The 20258-nt window shown below is 39.9% G+C and overlaps 1 protein-coding gene across 1 annotated transcript; it reads right to left on the bottom strand.

Annotated features, from left to right (window-relative positions):
- Window positions 1–3451: 3451 nt before the first annotated feature.
- LOC134124919 (E3 ubiquitin-protein ligase TRIM21-like) lies at window positions 3452–6760 on the bottom strand. Its single transcript, XM_062560832.1, has 10 exons — window positions 6725–6760; window positions 6104–6341; window positions 5633–6008; window positions 5416–5511; window positions 5093–5326; window positions 4855–5002; window positions 4727–4750; window positions 4559–4626; window positions 4192–4311; window positions 3452–4086 (listed from the first exon to the last, which is right to left on the bottom strand). Exons 1-10 carry the CDS (start codon window positions 6738–6740, stop codon window positions 3721–3723), a joined length of 1686 nt encoding a protein of 561 aa, XP_062416816.1. The 5' UTR covers window positions 6741–6760; the 3' UTR covers window positions 3452–3720.
- Window positions 6761–20258: the final 13498 nt, after the last annotated feature.

The raw sequence follows: 20258 nt of genomic DNA on the forward strand, positions 1-20258 counted from the left end.
ATTGGACTGGAACTGGATTCGTTTGGAACCACGCGTCAGATAGCCCTACAAAACACCTCTACTAGTGACAAGATGATAAATTGTCGCTACAGTCTTTTTTGTTGCTCCAACTCCGCATCTGAGTCCTCCCTTCTTGCCCTCCTACCACACGAACTGACACTCTTGTCCTTTGAATGAAGCTCATTTCACAACAATTCCAGAATACAATCATGTTTTGTTTCTTAAAGAACAGCTCACTGAACACTGTGTTCATGTTGTGTCATCATGTCTGAGTGGAATTACTCACACCGGAAATAATTTGATCATGTTGTTGCAACATTTTTAGAAATGGTCCTTTAATTATCAACTTAATCTCTAATGCCGGAGGCCTTAGGCCCTGGCATTAGAGATTAGAGGTTTTGCGTGTATAATGCAATCTGGTTCATGTGGCGCAAAGGGAATGAAACACTCTGAACCCCCCCCCCCCCCATGTTTTTAGCTTTAACGTATTTTTATTAGGGGTGTCAAATGATTAAAAAATTTAATCAAATTAATCAGAATTTTCAGTGGATTAATCATGATTAATCACATCTGAATCCTAACCATTTTTTCTTTCTGAAATGCATACTAAAGATAAATAACAGGACACAGATACATAATTATCATTATTATTATCATAATTATTATTTTTTACATAAATATATGTTATTGATATTTGATTTTTTAATTCATTCCAGAAAATAATCAAATCAATGTTATTTGATAAGTTACAGACTGATTTCCCTGCATGGCTCTAGAAGGGTCTCGAGCCTCTGCAGTTTATCCCACTCTGCTGTGAGTTTGTGCTCCTGCGATGACCAGACATGACCAGACATGTCAACCCTCCCGATGTTTCAAAGCCCCCCCCGAAAATCTCCCGGACCGACCTTTCTCCCGATTTCCACCCGAACAACAATATTGCTGCACCACCCGTCACTGGGCGCGCCGTTTCAGACCGAACAATAATAAAGGTTACACCTTGAAGTCGAGCGCGGCGATTAGAACAACTGGCGCTGCAAAGAAATCCGCTACCACCCCCATTTCAGTGTGAAATATTCCCATACCTGGGAGGATTTAGATCGCATTGGTTTCTCTTCCTCCGCATGTTTCAGAACAGCGCTGCTCTTGCTCTGCTGGGCGGAGCTTTTCTTCTTCTCTGTTCTGCTGCGCGAGAACGGGGGGGGGGGGGGGGGGAGCGGGTCTCTGGCGCAAACAACTTGCTGAACCTGACGGCCTGACATATGCCTGCAGGTGGCAGTAATGTGTTGTATAGGATGAAGTGCATTCCCTAGAAGAAGAGGTTCTTTCCGGACCTGAATAATTTGTCACACTGCGCATGCGTGAAATGCGTCAAAAAAATTGACGTAATTAACAACAAACAGCTAATTAACGCCGTTAACGCGCTATTTTTGACAGCCCTAATTTTTATACATTCATCTTTTCTATTATACAGAGGTCTAAGACGTTGTCCTTTTTTCAACTCCAAACACATTCTTGCTTCCAAAGCTTCTAATTTAACTGTTAACAAGAAACTCTGCAGGAAATAAGTCACTTATTTGGTGCTAAGTGAAGTAAACTCAGCAAAAAAAACGTCTTCTGACTTTCAACTGTTATTACTTTCAGTAAACTTAATGTGTGTAAATATTTGTATGAACACTAAAAGAGTCAACACCATAAGACATGTGACTAAAAGAAATAGAATGTGCCCATGAATGAAGGGAGGCTCAAAAGCAAAAGTACCAGTCAGTATCTGGTGTGGCCACCAGCTGCTTGAAATACTGCAGTGCATCTCCTCCTCATGGACTTGACCAGATTTGTCAGTTCTTGCTGTGAGATGTTACCCCACTCTTCCACCAAAGCACATGCAAGTTCCTGGACATTTCTGGGGGGAATGGCCCTAGCCCTCACCCTGCGTTCCAACAGGTCCCAGACATACTCAATGGGATTGAGATCCGGGCTCTTCGCTGGCCATGGCAAAACACTGACATTGCAGTATGGCTGGTGGCATTGTCCTGCTGAAGGATCATGTCCGGATGAGCATGCATAAAGGCTACTACATGAGGGAGGTAGATGTCTTCCCTGTACCGCAAGGCATTGAGATTAGCTGCAATGACAACAAGCTCAGTCCAATGGTGATGTGATATACCTTCCCAGACCATGACGGACCCCCCACCTCCAAATCGATCCCGCTCCAGGGTACAGGCCTCGGTGGAACGCTCATTCCATCGACGATAAACACAAATCCGTCCATCACCCCTGGTGAGACAAAACAGTGATTTATCAGTGAAGCGCACTTTTTGCCACTCCTGTCTCGTCCAGGGAAGGTGATTTTGTGCCCATAGGCGGCGTTGTTGCTGGTGATGTCTGGTAAGGACGTGCCTTAAAACAGGCCTACAAGCCCTCAGTCCAGCCTCTCTCAGCCTATTGCGGACAGTCTGAGCACTGATGGCGGGATTGTGTGTTCCTGGTGTGACTCAGGCAGTTGTTGTGGCCATCCTGTACCTGTCACGCAGGTGTGATGTTCTGATGTACCGATCCTGTGCAGGTGTTGTTACACGTGGTCTTCCACCGCGAGCATGATCAGCTGTCCTTCCTATCTCCCTGTGGCGCTGTCTTAGGCGTCTCACAGTGCAGACATGGCAATTTATTTCCCTGGCCACATCAGCAGTCCTCATGCCTCCCTGCAGCATGCCGAATGCACGTTCACGCAGATGAGCAGAGACCCTGGGCATCTTTCTTTGGGGGTTTTTCACAGTCGGTAGACAAGTCTACTTAGTGTCCTGCGTTTTTAGAACTGTGACCTTAAATGCCTACTCTCTGTAAGCTGTTATGGTCTTGACGACCATTCCACAAGTGCATGTTAATTCATTGATTATGGTTAATTGAACATGCAAGGAAAACATTGTTTAAACCCTTTACAATGAAGATCTGTAAAGTAATTTGGGTTTTCATAACATTGATGAAATACACAGTCCTGAAAAAGGGACGTTTATTTTTTTGCTGAGTTTATTTACATGCTCAACATATTTTCAATATTGTATCACAAATACAAATAAAAAAATAACAAAGAAGAAAACAAACTATTATAAAAATAGTTAAACAACCTGTAAGAGCTATTTTGTTGTGTAATTTTTTAACCTCCCACCACTTAAAGCGTGGAGCTATGTTTCAAATAGGGCGCAAGGTTGATATAATCAGCAGGGTTTACCTGCCACAGGTATTGGTGTTTTGTTTTTTTGACCGTGTCAGCATGGGCGTGGAAGAGTGAGGTGGAACGTGAACGTGACAGAGCGAACGTGACAGAGAGAGAGTGGAAGAGTGTTGTGTTAATTTCATGTTGTGTAAGAAACCGAGGTGTATGTTTGGAAAACATAAAAAAGGACTATTAGAGATGTATGAGTATTTAACACATTAAAACAACCTCAACACCAACCACAGTAACCTCACTTTTTAATAGGCAAAAGGGTTGCAATACAACCCCTCAAAAGACAATTTTACAAATATTCACATACATATTTCAAAATATAACCTTTATTTGCAGTCAAACAATTTGTCTCAAGTGATAAATTACCCATTTGTGATACTTATCAGCATTTCACAGTTCATGTACTTATCACAATGCTGGATTTAATCTACCCGTGTTATAAACTTCAATAATGAACCTTTGCATCATCCTTTCTCATACCAAGTCACACAGGGAACTCAGTGGACTCCTTCCCCCAGAGGACAAATGATCAACGGGGCGACGTTTCCCTCGTCTGGAACACAGGGGTTGAAGTACGGGTTGAGAGGCTCATTGAAGTCACACCCGCTGTAGGTGTGAATGTGAGTCTTTGCTTCTGCGTCGTAGAAGGACACGGAGCCTTCCTCGTAGTCCAGGAACACGCCCACTTTATGGGGCGTTTCTTGGAGGCGGAGCTCGACGGAGGGGCCGGCGCAGGCATGGAGGCTGCCGCCTTTCCGCCGGCAGATGGCCCAGTAACCGCTGTCGGGACGCACCGCGATGGACCCCTTCCTGTTGATGGACTCCCGGGCCACGCCGAGGTCCCAGTCTGTTTTGTTTCCGACCTGAAACACACATCAAACATACATGCATGAAACTCTCCTCTTTTTCATGAGTCACTGTAGGCTGATGGCTGATGAAGCGTGTTTTCCTGTTTCTGAGCTCCTTACCTGAACAACCCAGTAGCGCCTTCCGGTAGCAAAGCTTTGTTTCCCCAAAACACTGACGCAGGAGTCGAACTGCCGAGGATTGTCCAGGACTAAATTATTCTTCTGGCTGCCGACAGACACCTGTGGACCCAAAGGATAAACGTTATTTTCATCGTTATATTAAACAGTTGTGTAATTCCAACAATTGTTAACTAGCCTTATTACTTCATAATAATTTTGGGGCCATTTGAATTGTCTTCTCACTGTGAGAATATATGTAGTTTACTACTTTAATGCACTAACATTTAAGTCTGCATGTAATGTTTTATGAGGAAAAGCTCAGTAATTAGTACTAGCTGTCACAATAAAAAGTCTAATCGCACAATACCTTCTTTCTGTCTGGAGACAGGACGAGCCAACCTGAAGCAGTCTCAGGGTCCAGAGTGACATCGACTGTAGAAACAATGAAAAAACGTGAGCTGGGTCATAAAGAGAGAAACTAATTAAGATTAAAGAAGCTTATTGAAAAAAAGACAAGTAGGTGTGAGCATTCCTGCATATTCATTCAGCTTGTCTACTTCTGCAAAAAGAGAAAAGAAAAAGTTGATTTTCATGCACAGACCTTTACAACAATCTTTGGCAGTTAAAGAATAGACCGTGTTTTATTCCAAAAAGACTACTAACCATCTTCAGACAGTTTGACTAATAGATCCTGGCAGACAGCGATGAGCTCGGAAAAGGATCTGGTCACCGACCCCATGCAGTGATCAGAGTAGACCGACACCTCGGACCACTCTTTGGTGGATGGGAGTTGACTTTGAGATGGCAACCTCTAAAATGGGGGAAAATGCGCAGGTTACTCATGATTAGAATGGTTGAGGCGTTGAGTCTGCATTGAGATGAGGACCTTCATGTGTCTAACCTGCAGGTGGTGAACCTGGCTCTGACTTTTCTCCAGCTCCTTCAGCTCGATGCCCCTCGCCTGGAGCTCTCTGATTTCCTGCTGCAACTCCTGCAACAGCTCCGTGGCTTTCTTCTCGGCTTCTTGATGCTTCTGCTCCAGCTCCTCCACAAGCCTGGCCTGGTTCTTCTCTATGGCGGTTATCAGGAAGCTGTAGAACTTAGCACTGCCTTGGATCTGCCTCTCTGTGATTTCCTGTCCATTGACACAGTGGAAACAGTTAGTTTTTATGGACAGAAATAGACAAACATGATCAGTTAGACCTTTTTTTATTATGAACTTACTTTACTTTGATCCACAGAGTTTTTGATCTGTTCCATCTTACTGCGTCTGGTCCGGATCATCTGTTTGATGGTTTCCTTCCTGTTCTTTATAGAGGTCTACAAAAGGTTAAAAGAGTGTTTCGGTGTACATTCATTATTAAAGTAAAGGGACGGATTGCATGAAAAGAATGTATCAGAATTCACATGAAGGTGATGCCGAAAAGAACAGGTGTCTCACCTTGACCCTGATCCTCTCCTCCTCTATCGGTACTATGGTGTGGTGTTTGTGTCTCCTCTCCGAACATTTCACACAAATAGGCTTCTGGTCGCTGGTGCAGAACTTGGTCAGCGGCTTCCTGTGTTCTCCGCAGTGGTGATTGGTGATGAAGGTGGCCGTATCCATCAGCTGGTGCTTCTGCAGCGCCGCATCCCTCTCGTGTGTCGTGAGGTGAAGTTCGCAATAAGACAGCAGGCAGGTCGGACACGACTTGACCGATGGGGACTTGTCTCCGCAGCAAACATCACAGGGAACTTGGTCAGCCCCGCAAAGTGGGTTCGGAGAAATTTTCCTGCTTCCTGGTGGTGTCACAAGGTCTGAACTCTCCTCTTGACCCCTTTTGGTTTAAATGAAATTTTGTTAAATACAAACTATTTTTGGTTTGACTTTGCATTGCTTTAATAGCACAAGAGGAAATAATTAGAAACAAACCTTTTGTAGATCTCAATGATTTCAACAAATACCAGGTTGATCCCCAGTTGTGGTCTCTCTTTGAATTTCTCTTTGCACAGAGGACACTCGGTCTGTCTCTTAGTATCCCATAATCCCTCAATGCACTCCAGGCAAAAGTTATGACCACATGGGATGGAGGTCGGGTCGGTGAAGATGTCCAGACAGATGCAGCACTTGAACTGCTCCTCTAACGGAACGGCGAGGGACATCTTTGCAACTGCAAAAGAAAACAAATTGTATTGCTCAAAAATCCACGTTGGGTATTTAAGATGTTTTCTTCCAGAAATAGAAGTCAAAAACAGGGATTGTTGGGCCATTATCTATTCGAATTGTTCATAAATTATAGTTTAAAAGTAACTTAGACCGCTCTTCTAGGGTTTAAAGACAAAGTTAGCAGTAAAACCTTTTACATTTCTTTAATACATGTTCTCCAGATTATTCAACCAGTACATGCTGCACACTCCTCTTGCATAAACTGATTTAATCAATTTCCTAATAATAATCATCTAACTAAATATCCACATCAATGGGTTTTGCATGTGTAATAAATGAAAGTTTTTTCGGATTCAGTGTCTCCTGATAGAAATATCGACGTCCTACCTGGATGGGTCGTCATGGCGAGTGTCTCAATCGTCCTCGTAAGACAAGCGTACAGAGCAGCATGCAGCGTGGTTTAAATACCCATCGACACTCCCTGTTTGCGGAGGGATTAGTCACTCTTGTCTAATTACCATTTAGCTCCTCCTCGCTACTTCAACGTATCATTTCAATGATCTGGTACATTTTGTACCTTTTGTTCATCTGATAACATGAGGTGAGGAAGTGGAGCTCAAGCACGTATCTCAGATTTGGGCCTCAGACTATTCTGTACTGGAATGTTTGGCTCATCTGCTGTAATCATAAACAAAGGACATAAAAATTCCCCCTTCATGAGAGTGATTCAGCAGCTGGAAAAACATGATCAATGTTTGCAAACCACCTGACGGAAAGATACAGGTGAAAATGTGACGTGAGCCGTCGTCGTGAGTGATTTGGCATTAAACATTCTTCATATTGTTCACATTTTACAACGTGCCTCGGAAAAGGTTTGTGCATTTCTTCAGATCTAAAAATCATTACAGAGATGTATCAATAAAGATTAGAAAAGGTCTAAAAATTGAGAACAAATGCTTCAAACCATCATTGACTTCAACAAAATGATTTAACACTGGATAATTTTGGATAAATATCAATGAAATAGTTTCTCTTGCAAGATTTTGAGATTGAAAAACCTTTGTGTTTTTCTTAACAGATGTAAACCTTTAGCCATATATACAAATTCACAGACATTTGGTGTTAAATTAACTGTATTATATCACAGGCTAAAATCAACTAATTTCCCCCTCATCCAAGTCACACACGCACAAACACACACACTTATTCTTAGTTCTTCTAACCCTAAAGCACTCACATGATGGTTCACAATAATCGCTGGGGAAACATTTCTTTACTTTTCTTTCATTCAGGTTTTTTTTAAATTTTATTTTTCACAAGCACATTTATTTATCGTCATAATAAATGGTCCTGTTACAGCTGCAAGTCAACACGTAAATGCCAGTAACTGATGACCTAGATATTGTTTTTAATTACATTGCGTACTAGTGTACTGTGCCAAAAAACAAAGTGAGCTATTAAAATGTTCAAAGGTGACCTAAATCTAACGAGGATGAGCTAACAGGTAGTTTCTCTCCGCTCCAGTCAGTGTTACACTGTAATATATTACAATAAAGGATCCCTGTGATGTGTGAGAACCACCTTATTTTGTAGTTTGGATGATATACTTTAAACTAGCTCATAGACAGAGTAAAATTTATAATTGAGTAAAACTAAGTTCCTCTATTCTACTACTCATAATTCGACCTGATAAAATGTGATGGTTTTTAACAAAGCTAATTAAATAATAAGTTAAAATATTTCGAGGGGGTCTCTGTGACAAAATGTTGTGTCAATTGTTTCTCAACTTTTGTGAGTTTTATTTATTTCTTTTCATATCCAGTACTACTAACAAAGTGACCTATTAAAATGTTTGCAAGTGACCTAAATCTATTTTATTGGTTAAACCTTCCTTGTTTAATAAGTGTGTGTCTAACAGCCTATCTAATTAGGGTCAACAGATGCGAGCCAGCAATTGACAGCAGGTGTGCCACTCTGCACTTTTTTTAAAGAGCCTCCATTTGGCTTTTAATACACTTGTTGAGCAAATCGTCCTCCGGTCTTAATTACCCAATTGAGCCTCAATGGCCCCAATTGTTTTCCCTTTGTTTTATTTGTCTTTTTAAATAGAAATGCATCTCTTTTACTGGGTGTTATGGTGGGGCAGAACCTCTGAGACTACTTTTAGATTCAGTCATTTTAGACATAGTTGTTATCTTGAGTTTGACTGTTTTTAATTCATAGTTTGTTTTTCAGAGTGCAGTAAAATGTATTGTAAATTCATTTGAGTGGTTACCTACAGGTGGCGCGCACACACACCACCTCCATGAGAAAGCCACCTTTTGGTTACACTAGTTAGTTGGAATGCTTCAAGCATTCCAAGTATTGTTCTTCTAATCTTTATTAGTTGGAATGCTTCAAGCATTCCAAGTATTGTTCTTCTAATTAGTTATACCACTCACCCAATACCATCATTTCAAAATAAAATCTGCAATGATTATGTTATTTAAACATGAAGCTTAGGATAAAGCTGTTTTGTTGAATACGTATTGCTTATTCAAATAGTACTACAACCACTACTAATATTTCTAGTACTTCTAGTAGTACTTCTAGTATTTCAACTGGTATTATTAGTAAAATGACTTTCACTACTACTAATATTACTAGTACTAGTATTTCAACCCCAATGGAGGGATTTCTTCCTGTAATGTTTCAATTCAATTCATTTTATTTTGTATAGCCCAAAATCGCAAATTACAAATTTGCCTCAGAGGGCTTTACAGTCTGTACACATGCAACATCCTCTGTCCCAAAACCCTCACATCGGCACAGGAAAAACTCCCCAAAATATGAAAAAACCCTTCAATGGGGAAAAAAGGGAAGAAACCTTAGGGAGAACGTCAGAGGAGGGATCCCTCTCCCGGGATGGACAGACTGCAATGGATGTCATGTGTACAGAATCAACAATGTAAAAGATGTACAATACATTCAATTTCTCTAACTGAAATGATACAAGTAATTGCAAGTAGCAGAAGAGGTGTACGGCAGGACCACTGCAGGGACAACCTCCATCAGATCGAACCACCATCCACAGAGGCTTCTGTGGGGAGGGAGAGCAGAAAGATGTTGGTTTTTGATGACAGTAATATGAATCATATTTAAAGTAATGATGATGGCAGCAGCAGGTGTCAGCAGAGCCATGAGCCAGGAGTCAGAACCGGGGTCCGCACGAAACTATGATCCACGGAGACCTGCTAGGCGAGAAAGCACAAAAAACTCCCGGAAAGAAGCTTAATTAGTGATGTACATTAATAAAGCATGGATGATTGTGGGAGGAGAGAGTGAGAGTGAGAGAGGGGCTCGGTGTGTCCTAAGAAGTCCCCCGGCAGTCTAAGCCTAGAGCAGCTTAACTAAGGGCTGGTCCAGGCTAACCTGAGCCAGCCCTAACTATAAGCAATATCAAAGAGGAACGTTTTAAGCTTTATCTTAAATGAACTGACCGAGTCTGCCCCCCGGACTGAAAGTGGAAGCTGGTTCCACAAAAGAGGAGCTTGATAACTGAAGGCTCTGGCCCCCATCCTACTTTTTAAAACTCTAGGAACCACAAGTAGCCCAGCATCTATGGAGCGTAGATGCCTTGTAGGACAATACGGTGTAACAAGCTCTTTAAGATAAGACGGTGCCTCACCAGCAAGTGCCTTGTAGGTGAGGAGAAGTACCTTAAATTCTATTCTTGATTTAACAGGAAGCCAGTGCAGAGAAGTTAATACAGGAGTTATATGATCCCATTTCTTAGTTCTTGTTAATACACGTGCTGCAGCATTCTGAATCAGTTGGAGAGGTTTAAGCGATTTACAAGAGCAGCCTGATAACAAAGAATTACAGTAATCAAGTCTAGAAGTAACAAATGCATGAACTAGTTTTTCTGCATCACTTTGAGACAGGAAGTTCCTGATTTTTGATATATTCCGTAGATGAAAAAAGGCAGTCCTTGAAGTCTTCTTTATATGAGAGTTGAAGGACATATCCTGGTCGAAGAGAACTCCAAGATTTCTGACAGTGCTGTTGGATACCAGAGCAATTCCATCCATAGAGACTGTATCACGTGACAGCTGACTTCGAAGGCGCTCTGGGCCTATCATGATAACTTCCGTTTTTTCCGAGTTTAACATCAGGAAGTTGCAGGTCATCCAAGTTTTGATGTCTCCAAGACAGTCCTGAAGTCTAACAAGTTGGTTGGTGTCTTCTGGCTTGATCGATAGATACAGTTGAGTATCGTCTGCATAACAATGGAAGTTTATGCGGTGTTTTCTGATAACGTCGCCCAAAGGAAGCATGTACAGGTTAAATAGAATCGGTCCAAGCACAGAACCTTGTGGGACTCCGTGACCAACATTCGTGGTCCTCGATGATTCACCGTTCACAAACACAAACTGGGATCGATCCGATAAATAAGATTTAAACCAGCTGAGTGCAGTTCCTTTGATGCCAATCAAGTGTTCCAGTCTCTGCAGCAGGATACGGTGATCGATGGTGTCAAATGCAGCACTGAGGTCCAGCAATACAAGAAAAGATACAAGTCCTTGGTCCGATGCAAGTAGAAGATCATTTGTAATTTTCACCAGTGCCGTTTCTGTGCTGTGATGCATTCGAAATCCTGACTGGAAATCCTCGAACAAAGCATTGTTTTGTAGAAAGTCACATAATTGATTCGCGACAGATTTCTCCAGGATCTTAGCGAGGAAGGGAAGATTAGAGATGGGTCTGTAGTTAGCCAACACCTCTGGAGCTAGGGTAGGTTTCTTCAGAAGAGGTTTAATTACAGCTACCTTGAAGGACTGTGGTACATGTCCTGTCAACAAAGACAGATTCATAATATCCAGTAGGGATGTGCTAATTAACGGAAAAACTTCCTTAAGCAGTTTGAGGCCCATCAATTATAAACTTTAGTTTTATTAGCTTAGTGCGACTGTGGGTGAGTGGGCAGCGCGGCCGTCCTCCAATCAGAGGGTTGGCGGTCTGATCCCAGGCCCGGCTAACCTGCATGTCAATGTGTCCTTGGGCAAGACGCTTAATCCCAGGATTGTTCCTCTAGCTGTGACTACAGTGTGTGTGAATGTTAGTTACTGGTTGGGCAGGTGCCACTGTGTATGGTAGGTCCTGTCATTGGTGTGTGAATGGGTGAATGATGTTATGTAGTGTTAAGGTGCTTTGAGTGGTCAGAAGACTAGAAGAGCGCTGTACAACTCTATTTTACCAAGTCCATTTGCTTTAAATAACAAACATTCTGTCTCCCAAACCCCCCCCACCCAATTCCATTATTTCAAAATAAAAGCCTCAATGATTATCTGTACCTCTACAATAGGTACAGCACAATTGCTTTCAAATACTAGTGAAACTAGTACTTACTTCTTCTACTGCTGCTAGTACCACTAGTACCATTATTTCAAAATAAAAGCCTCAATGATTATCTGTACCTCAACAATAGGTACACCACAATTGCTTTCAAATACTAGTGAAACTAGTACTTACTTCTTCTACTGCTGCTAGTACCACTAGTACCACAATTACAACTATAGTACTAAACCTTATATTACTACAAAAAATGTAGTTTTTTTAATTCTCAGCTTTTCCTATTTCTATTCTTTCAGTAACGTTTAAATTAATTTCAGCTTTTATTATTTCTGTGATTTCAAATTCATAGAAGCTTCTCCCATTTCTTTTTTTTCAATTCTTTCAAGTTCATTTCAGCTTTTCTCATTTCTGTATTTTCAGCAATTTTTAAATGTAAGTACTTTTAGTAGTACTTCTAGTATTTCAACTGGTATTATTACTAAATGACTTTTACTAGTACTACTAGTATTTCAACCCCCATGAAGGGAATTCTTACTGTAATGTTTGATGAGGCCTATTAAATAATATATACTGTCTCTCAACCCCCCCACCCACTCACCCAATACCATCATTTCAAAATAAAAGCTGCAATGATTATCTGTAATTTAGCCATGAAGCTTAGGATAAAGCTGTTTTGTTAAATACGTATTGCTCTTTCAAATAGTACTACAACCACTACTAATATTTCTAGTACTTCTAGTTTCAAAATAAAAGCCTCAATGATTATCTGTACCTCAACAATAGGTACACCACAATTGCTTTCAAATACTAGTGAAACTAGTACTTACTACTTCTACTCCTGCTAGTACCACTAGTACCACAATTACAACTATAGTACTAAACCTTAAATTACTACAAAATGTTTTTTTAATTCTCAGCTTTTCCTATTTCTATTTCAGCAATGTTTAAATTAATTTCAGCTTTTATTATTTCTGTGTTTTAAAAATTCATAGAAGCTTCTCCCATTTAGTTTTTTTTGCAATTGTTTCAAGTTCATTTGAGATTTTCTCATTTCTGTATTTTCAGCCATTTTTAAATGTATTTCAGCTTTTTCCATTCTTTCAGCAATGTTTATAATAATTTCAGCTTGTTTCATTTCTGTACTTTAAGCAACTTTTTGAAATTAATTTCAGCTTTCTGCATTCCAACGCATTTTCAGCAGGAAATGCATTTTCTAGTTAGTTGGAATGCTTCAAGCATTCCAAGTATTGTTCTTCTAATCTTTATTAGTTGGAATGCTTCAAGCATTCCAAGTATTGTTCTTCTTTTCTTTATTCCGCCATATTATTAGTTGGAATGCTTCAAGCATTCCAAGTATTGTTCTTCTAATCTTTATTAGTTGGAATGCTTCAAGCATTCCAAGTATTGTTCTTCTTTTCTTTATTAGTTGGAATGCTTCAAGCATTCCAAGTATTGTTCTTCTAATCTTTATTAGTTGGAATGCTTCAAGCATTCCAAGTATTGTTCTTCTAATCTTTATTAGTTGGAATGCTTCAAGCATTCCAAGTATTGTTCTTCTAATCTTTATTCAACTTATTATTATTCTTCTATTTCTTCCGCGCCCCCTTTCAACTCCTTCACACTTTCAGCTATTAAGACCATTCAAATATTAAAATGTTCAGCTCCTTCAGGAGAGGTGTGCTATGACTTTTCAGCTTTTTAGCTCTTATAATTGAATTAATAAAAATTAAAATCATCAAACTTTTTAACATGGTTTCCAATGGATTAAATTTTCAAATCCTTTAAAAACTTCTTCAACTTTCAACTTTTTCAGCTTTTCCAATCTTTCAGCTAGAGACACCATTTAAACTTTAAAATGTTGACACAAGTCTTAACAATTTCATAAAAAAACAGCTTGTTGATATCTATTATAGTTTTTTCATAATCACTAATTATGTTTCATTAGTTTTGGGGTTTCTTTCGAATTTAGAGTGGAGTTTTCCGGATTGTCCCGCGATTTAGAGTGAGCGCCGTGTCAGGATTCAGTAAAAAAAAAAGAGGCACTTTTATCTTTACGGCCACAATATTCACTTTTCAGCCTTCATTTAAAAAGAAAAGTATAAGTTTGGAATGTCAGAGTTATTTACTTTTTGCGTGAGGAGCCTGATTGTGAGACAAAGTCTGCCCCGAGCCCCATACGCTTCCATACAAATCTGCCGACATTTAAAAAAAAAAAACACAGCCGGTACACTTTTTGTAAACGGCTGTTTGAGCAGTTTTAAAACATATAGAGACATAAAAACTACACTCAAACGTTCGGTAGAGTCTTGTGTCTCTCAAAATGTCATTATTTTTTGGCTACTCCAAATAGTTTTGCTCCAGGAAGCATTTGTTTGAGGTGTGGATTTTGTCTAAATCTCTTCACTCTCTTCGCCCTGAGCTAATTAGCGACCAGCTGTTGATCGATGGCCATAAAGACGCAGCTCAGGGACGTGCAGGTTTAACCGTGGTTAGATAACGGTACGTATGGACGTGCAGGTTTAACCGTGGTTAGATAACGGTACGTGTGGACGTGCGTGTCGTGAGTTGGGACGGAGACCCGGGATGAGCAGACCGTAAGTAATGTGGAGGCTGGACCGTAAGATATTTGAGACATGTGAGAGCCATAAGTACTAGATTGCTAGCTAGCTAAACTGCTAACGAGGCTACTCCCCGCCGGAGACTTAAACCGTGGTTGTGACGTTGTTCCTTCGGTGTTGTCATTAAGCTGCAGGCACGTGAAGTTTATTTTTTTATGCGAGTGATACTATTAATAACCTTTTCGCGGACCGCAAGAAGGTCCGTAGGTTAATAAGCACGTCAAAAGTTACGGGGAGTGGCGTGACGTTGTTCCTTCGGTGATTGAGCTGCAGACACGTGAGTTTGTTTTCTTACGCGAATGACAGGAGATCGTTTGGTCTTTATTTTACGCAACAAAGCGTCAACCTAATATACTATTAATAACCTTCATCGGACCGCAAGAAGGTCCGTCAGTTAATAAGCAAGTCAAAAGTTACGGTGGACCAGCCGGGGTTAGGGGGGGAGGAGGGGGTCCGCTGGTGGGCGAAACTGCGCACTGAGGAGTGAACAATTGTAATCGAGATGGGGGCTGTAGTATTTGTGTGTGTCCACTAACATTTAATAGTCCAAGTGTAACACTTAGTACTTATTTTAGTCATTGGGGCTGTATGCGTCCATCTTTATTTCACAAAACCGCGCATCTCTATGACATCATCAAGACATGACTGTTAACCTATCCGGAAGTATCCAGGGGCGTTTTTGATGGGACCGCCACAAAGCTCTTGGTAATTTCTACACTATTTGCAAAAAGATTTTTATATTTTATTTTGACTTGTTGCCAGGATCTTCTCCTGTCTTGTTTATTCTGTGCAAATGGGCAGGTGCCACTGTGTATGGTAGGTTGTGACATCAATGTATTAATGGGTGAGAGATGTCATCTAGTATTAAAGCGCTTTGAGTAGTCAGAAGACTAACAAAGCGCTTTGAGTAGTCAGAAACCTAGCAAAGCGGTGTACACGTCCATTTACCAAGTTCATTTAGTTTGAATGAAAAAGATTCAGCAATGTTTAGAAGTAATTTAAGCTTTTATTAGTTCTGTATTTTGTCAAATTCATAGAAGCTTCCCCCATTTCTGTTTTTTCCAATTCTTTCAAGTTCATTTCAGCTTTTCAAATGTACTTCAGCTTTTTCTATTCTTTCAGCAATGTTTTGAATAATTTCAGCTTGTCGCAGTTTAAGCAACTTTTTAAAATTAATTTCAGCTTTTATGTCTGTGATTACAAATTCATAGAAGCTTCTCCCATTTCAGTTTTTTTGCAATTGTTTCAAGTTCATTTCAGCTTTTCTCATTTCTGTATTTTCAGCCATTTTTAAATGTATTTCAGCTTTTTCTATTCTTTCAGCAATGTTTAGAAGTAATTTAAGCTTATATTAGTTCTGTATTTTATCAAATTCATAGAAGCTTCCCCCATTTCTGTTTTTTCCAATTCTTTCAAGTTCATTTCAGCTTTTCTCATTTCTGTATTTTCAGCCATTTTTAAGTGCATTTCAGCTTTTTCTATTCTTTCAGCAATGTTTAGAATAATTTCAGCTGGTTTCATTTCTGTACTTTAAGCAACTTTTTGAAATTATTTTCAGCTTGCATTCCAACGCATTTTCAGCAGGAAATGCATTTTCTAGTTAGTTGGAATGCTTCAAGCATTCCAAGTATTGTTCTTCTAATCTTTATTCCGCCTTATTCATCTTCTTCATATTATTATTCTTCTATTTCTTCCGCCGCACCTTTCAACTCCTTCACACTTTCAGCTATTAAGACCATTCAAATATTAAAATGTTCAGCTCATTCAGGGGAGGGGTGCTATGACTTTTCAGCTTTTTAGCTCTTATAATTGAATTAATATAAATTAATATCTTCAACCTTTTTAACATGGTTTCCTAATGGATTAAATTTTCAAATCCTTTCAAAACTTCTTCAACTTTCAACTTTTTCAGCTTTTCCAATCTTTCAGCTAGAGACACCATTTAAACTTTAAAATGTTGCCACAAGTCTTAACAATTTCATTAAAAAAACAGCTTGTTGATATCTATTATAGTTTTTTCATAATCACTAATTATGTTTCAGTAGTTTTGGGGTTTCTTTAGAATTTAGAGTGGAGTTTTCCGGATTGTCCCGCGATTTAGAGTGAGCGCCGTGTCAGGATTCAGTAAAAAAAAAAGAGGCACTTTTATCTTTACGGCCACAATATTCACTTTTCAGCCTTCATTTAAAAAGAAAACATTAGCCGTGCTTGTGCTGGTTGGACTCGTATAAGTTTGGAATCTCAGAGTTATTTACTTTTTGCGTGAGGAGCCTGATTGTGAGACAAAGTCTGCCCCGAGCCCCATAAGCTTCCATACAAATCTGGCGACATTTAAAAAAAAAAAAACACAGCCGGTACACTTTTTGTAAACGGCTGTTTGAGCCGTTTTAAAACACATAGAGACATAAAAACTACACTAATGCTTTTGGTAGGGTCTTGGGTCTCTCAAAATGTCATAATTTTTTGGCTACCCCATATAGTTTTGCTCCTAGAAGCATTTGTTTGAGGTGTGGATTTTGTCTAAATCTCTTCACTCTCTTCGCCGTGAGCTAATTAGCGACCAGCTGTTGATCGATGCCCATAAAGACGTAGCTCAGGGACGTGCAGGTTTAACCGTGGTTAGATAACGGTACGTATGGACGTGCGTGTCGTGAGTTGGGACGGAGACCCGGGATGAGCAGACCGTAAGTAATGTGGAGGCTGGACCGTAAGATATTTGAGACATGTGAGAGCCATAAGTAATAGAGTGCTAGCTAGCTATACTGCTAACGAGGCTACTCCCCGCTGGAGACTTAAACCGTGGGTGTGACGTTGTTCCTTCGGTGTTGTCATTAAGCTGCAGGCACGTGAGTTTATTTTCTTACGCGAGTGATACTATTAATAACCTTTTCGCGGACCGCAAGAAGGTCGTAGGTTAATAAGCACGTCAAAAGTTACGGGGAGTGGCGTGACGTTGTTCCTTCGTGGATTGAGCTGCAGATACGTGAGTTTGTTTTCTTACGCGAATGACAGGAGATCGTTTGGTCTTTATTTTACGCAACAAAGCGTCAACTTAATATACTATTAATAACCTTCATCGGACCGCAAGAAGGTCCGTCAGTTAATAAGCACGTCAAAAGTTACGGTGGACCAGCCGGGGTTAGGGGGGAGGAGGGGGTCCGCTGGTGGGCGAAACTGCGCACTGAGGAGTGAACAATTGTAATCGAGATGGGGGCTGTAGTATTTGTGTGTGTCCACTAACATGTAATTGTCCAAGTGAAACACGTAGTACTTGTATTAGTCATTGGCGCTGTAAGCGTCCATGTTTATTTCACAAAACCGCGCATCTTTATGACATCATCAAGACATGACGGTTAACTTATCCGGAAGTATCCAGGAGCGTTTTTGATGGCACCGCCACGAAGCTTTCAGTAATTTCTACACTATTTGCAAACTTTTGAGGCACTCACCAACCATGCAAAATGTTTTTATATTTTATTTTGACTTGTTGCCAGGATCTTCTCCTGTCTTGTTTATTCTGTGCACATGGGCAGGTGCCACTGTGTATGGTAGGTTGTGTCATCAGTGTATTAATGGGTGAGAGATGTCATCTAGTATTAAAGCGCTTTGAGTTGTCAGAAGACTAGCAAAGCGGTGTACAAGTTCATTAAGTTTGAATGAAAAAGATTCAGCAATGTTTAGAAGTAATTTAAGCTTTTATTAGTTCTGTATTTTGTCAAATTCATAGAAGCTTCTCCCATTTCAGTTTTTTTGCAATTGTTTCAAGTTCGTTTCAGCTTTTCTCATTTCTGTATTTTCAGCAATTTTTAAATGTATTTCAGCCTTTTTTATTTCAGCAATGTTTAGAATAATTTCAGCTTTTATTATTTCTGTGATATCAAATTCATAGAAGCTTCTCCCATTTCTGTTTTTTTGATATTCTTTCAAGTTCATTTCAGCTTTTCTCATTTATGTATTTCAGCTTTTTCTATTCTTTCAGCAATGTTTAGAATAATTTCAGCTTGTTGCATTTTAAGCAACTTTTTGAAATTAATTCCAGCTTTTATTATTTCTGTGATTTCAAATTCATAGAAGCTTCTCCCATTTCAGTTTTTTTGCAATTGTTTCAAGTTCATTTCAGCTTTACTCATTTCTGTATTTTCAGCCATTTTAAAATGTATTTCAGCTTTTTCTATTCTTTCAGCAATATTTAGAATAATTTCAGCTTGTTTCATTTCTGTACTTTAAGCAACTTCTTGAAATTAACTTCAGCTTTTTGCATTCCAACGCATTTTCAGCAGGAAATGCATTTTCTAGTTCCGCCTTATTCTACTATTTCTTCCGCCGCACCTTTCAACTCCTTCACACTTTCAGCTATTAAGACCATTCAAATATTAAAATGTTCAGCTCATTCAGGGGAGGGGTGCTATGACTTTTCAGCTTTTTAGCTCTTATAATTGAATTAATATAAATTAATATCTTCAACCTTTTTAACATGGTTTCCTAATGGATTAACTTTTCAAATCCTTTCAAAACTTCTTCAACTTTCAACTTTTTCAGCTTTTCCAATCTTTCAGCTAGAGACACCATTTAAACTTTAAAATGTTGACACAAGTCTTAACAATTTTATTAAAAAAACAGCTTGTTGATATCTATTATACTTTTTTCATAACCACTAATTATGTTTCAGTAGTTTTGGGGTTTCTTTCGAATTTAGAGTGGAGTTTTCCGGATGGTCCCGCGATTTAGAGTGAGCGCCTTGTCAGGATTCAGTAAAAAAAAAAGAGGCACTTTTATCTTTACGGCCACAATATTCACTTTTCAGCCTTCATTTAAAAAGAAAACATTAGCCGTGCTTGTGCTGGTTGGACTCGTATAAGTTTGAAATCTCAGAGTCATTTACTTTTTGCGTGAGGAGCCCGATTGTGAGACAAAGTCTGCCCCGAGCCCCATAAGCTTCCATACAAATCTGCCGACATTTAAAAAAAAAAAACACAGCCGGTACACTTTTTGTAAACGGCTGTTTGAGCAGTTTTAAAACACACAGAGACATAAAAACTACACTCATGCGTTTGATAGGGTCTTGGGTCTCTCAAAATGTCATTATTTTTTGGCTACCCCATATAGTTTTGCTCCAGGAAGCATTTGTTTGAGGTGTGGATTTTGTCTAAATCTCTTCACTCTCTTCGCCGTGAGCTAATTAGCGACCAGCTGTTGATCTATGGCCATAAAGACGTAGCTCAGGGACGTGCAGGTTTAACCGTGGTTAGATAACTGTACGTATGGACGTGCGTGTCGTGAGTTGGGACGGAGACCCGGGATGAGCAGACCGTAAGTAATGTGGAGGCTGGACCGTAAGATATTTGAGACATGTGAGAGCCATAAGTACTAGATTGCTAGCTAGCTATACTGCTAACAAGGCTACTCCCCGCTGGAGACATAAACCGTGGGTGTGACGTTGTTCATTCGGTGTTGTCATTAAGCTGCAGGCACGTGAGTTTATTTTCTTACGCGAGTGATACTATTAATAACCTTTTCGCGGACCGCAAGAAGGTCCGTAGGTTAATAAGCACGTCAAAAGTTACGGGGAGTGGCGTGACGTTGTTCCTTCGGTGATTGAGCTGCAGACACGTGAGTTTGTTTTCTTACGCGAATGACAGGAGATCGTTTGGTCTTTATTTTACACAACAGAGCGTCAACTTAATATACTATTAATAACCTTCATCGGACCGCAAGAAGGTCCGTCAGTTAATAAGCACGTCAAAAGTTACGGTAGACCAGCCGGGGTTAGGGGGGAGGAGGGGGTTCGCTGGTGGGCGAAACTGCGCACTGAGGAGTGAACAATTGTAATCGAGATGGGGGCTGTAGTATTTGTGTGTGTCCACTAACATTTAATTGTCCAAGTGAAACACGTAGTACTTGTATTAGTCATTGGCGCTGTATGCGTCCATGTTTATTTCACAAAACCGCGCATCTTTATGACATCATCA

Source organism: Pungitius pungitius, chromosome 1, assembly GCF_949316345.1.
Source record: "Pungitius pungitius chromosome 1, fPunPun2.1, whole genome shotgun sequence".
NCBI lineage: Eukaryota > Metazoa > Chordata > Actinopteri > Perciformes > Gasterosteidae > Pungitius > Pungitius pungitius.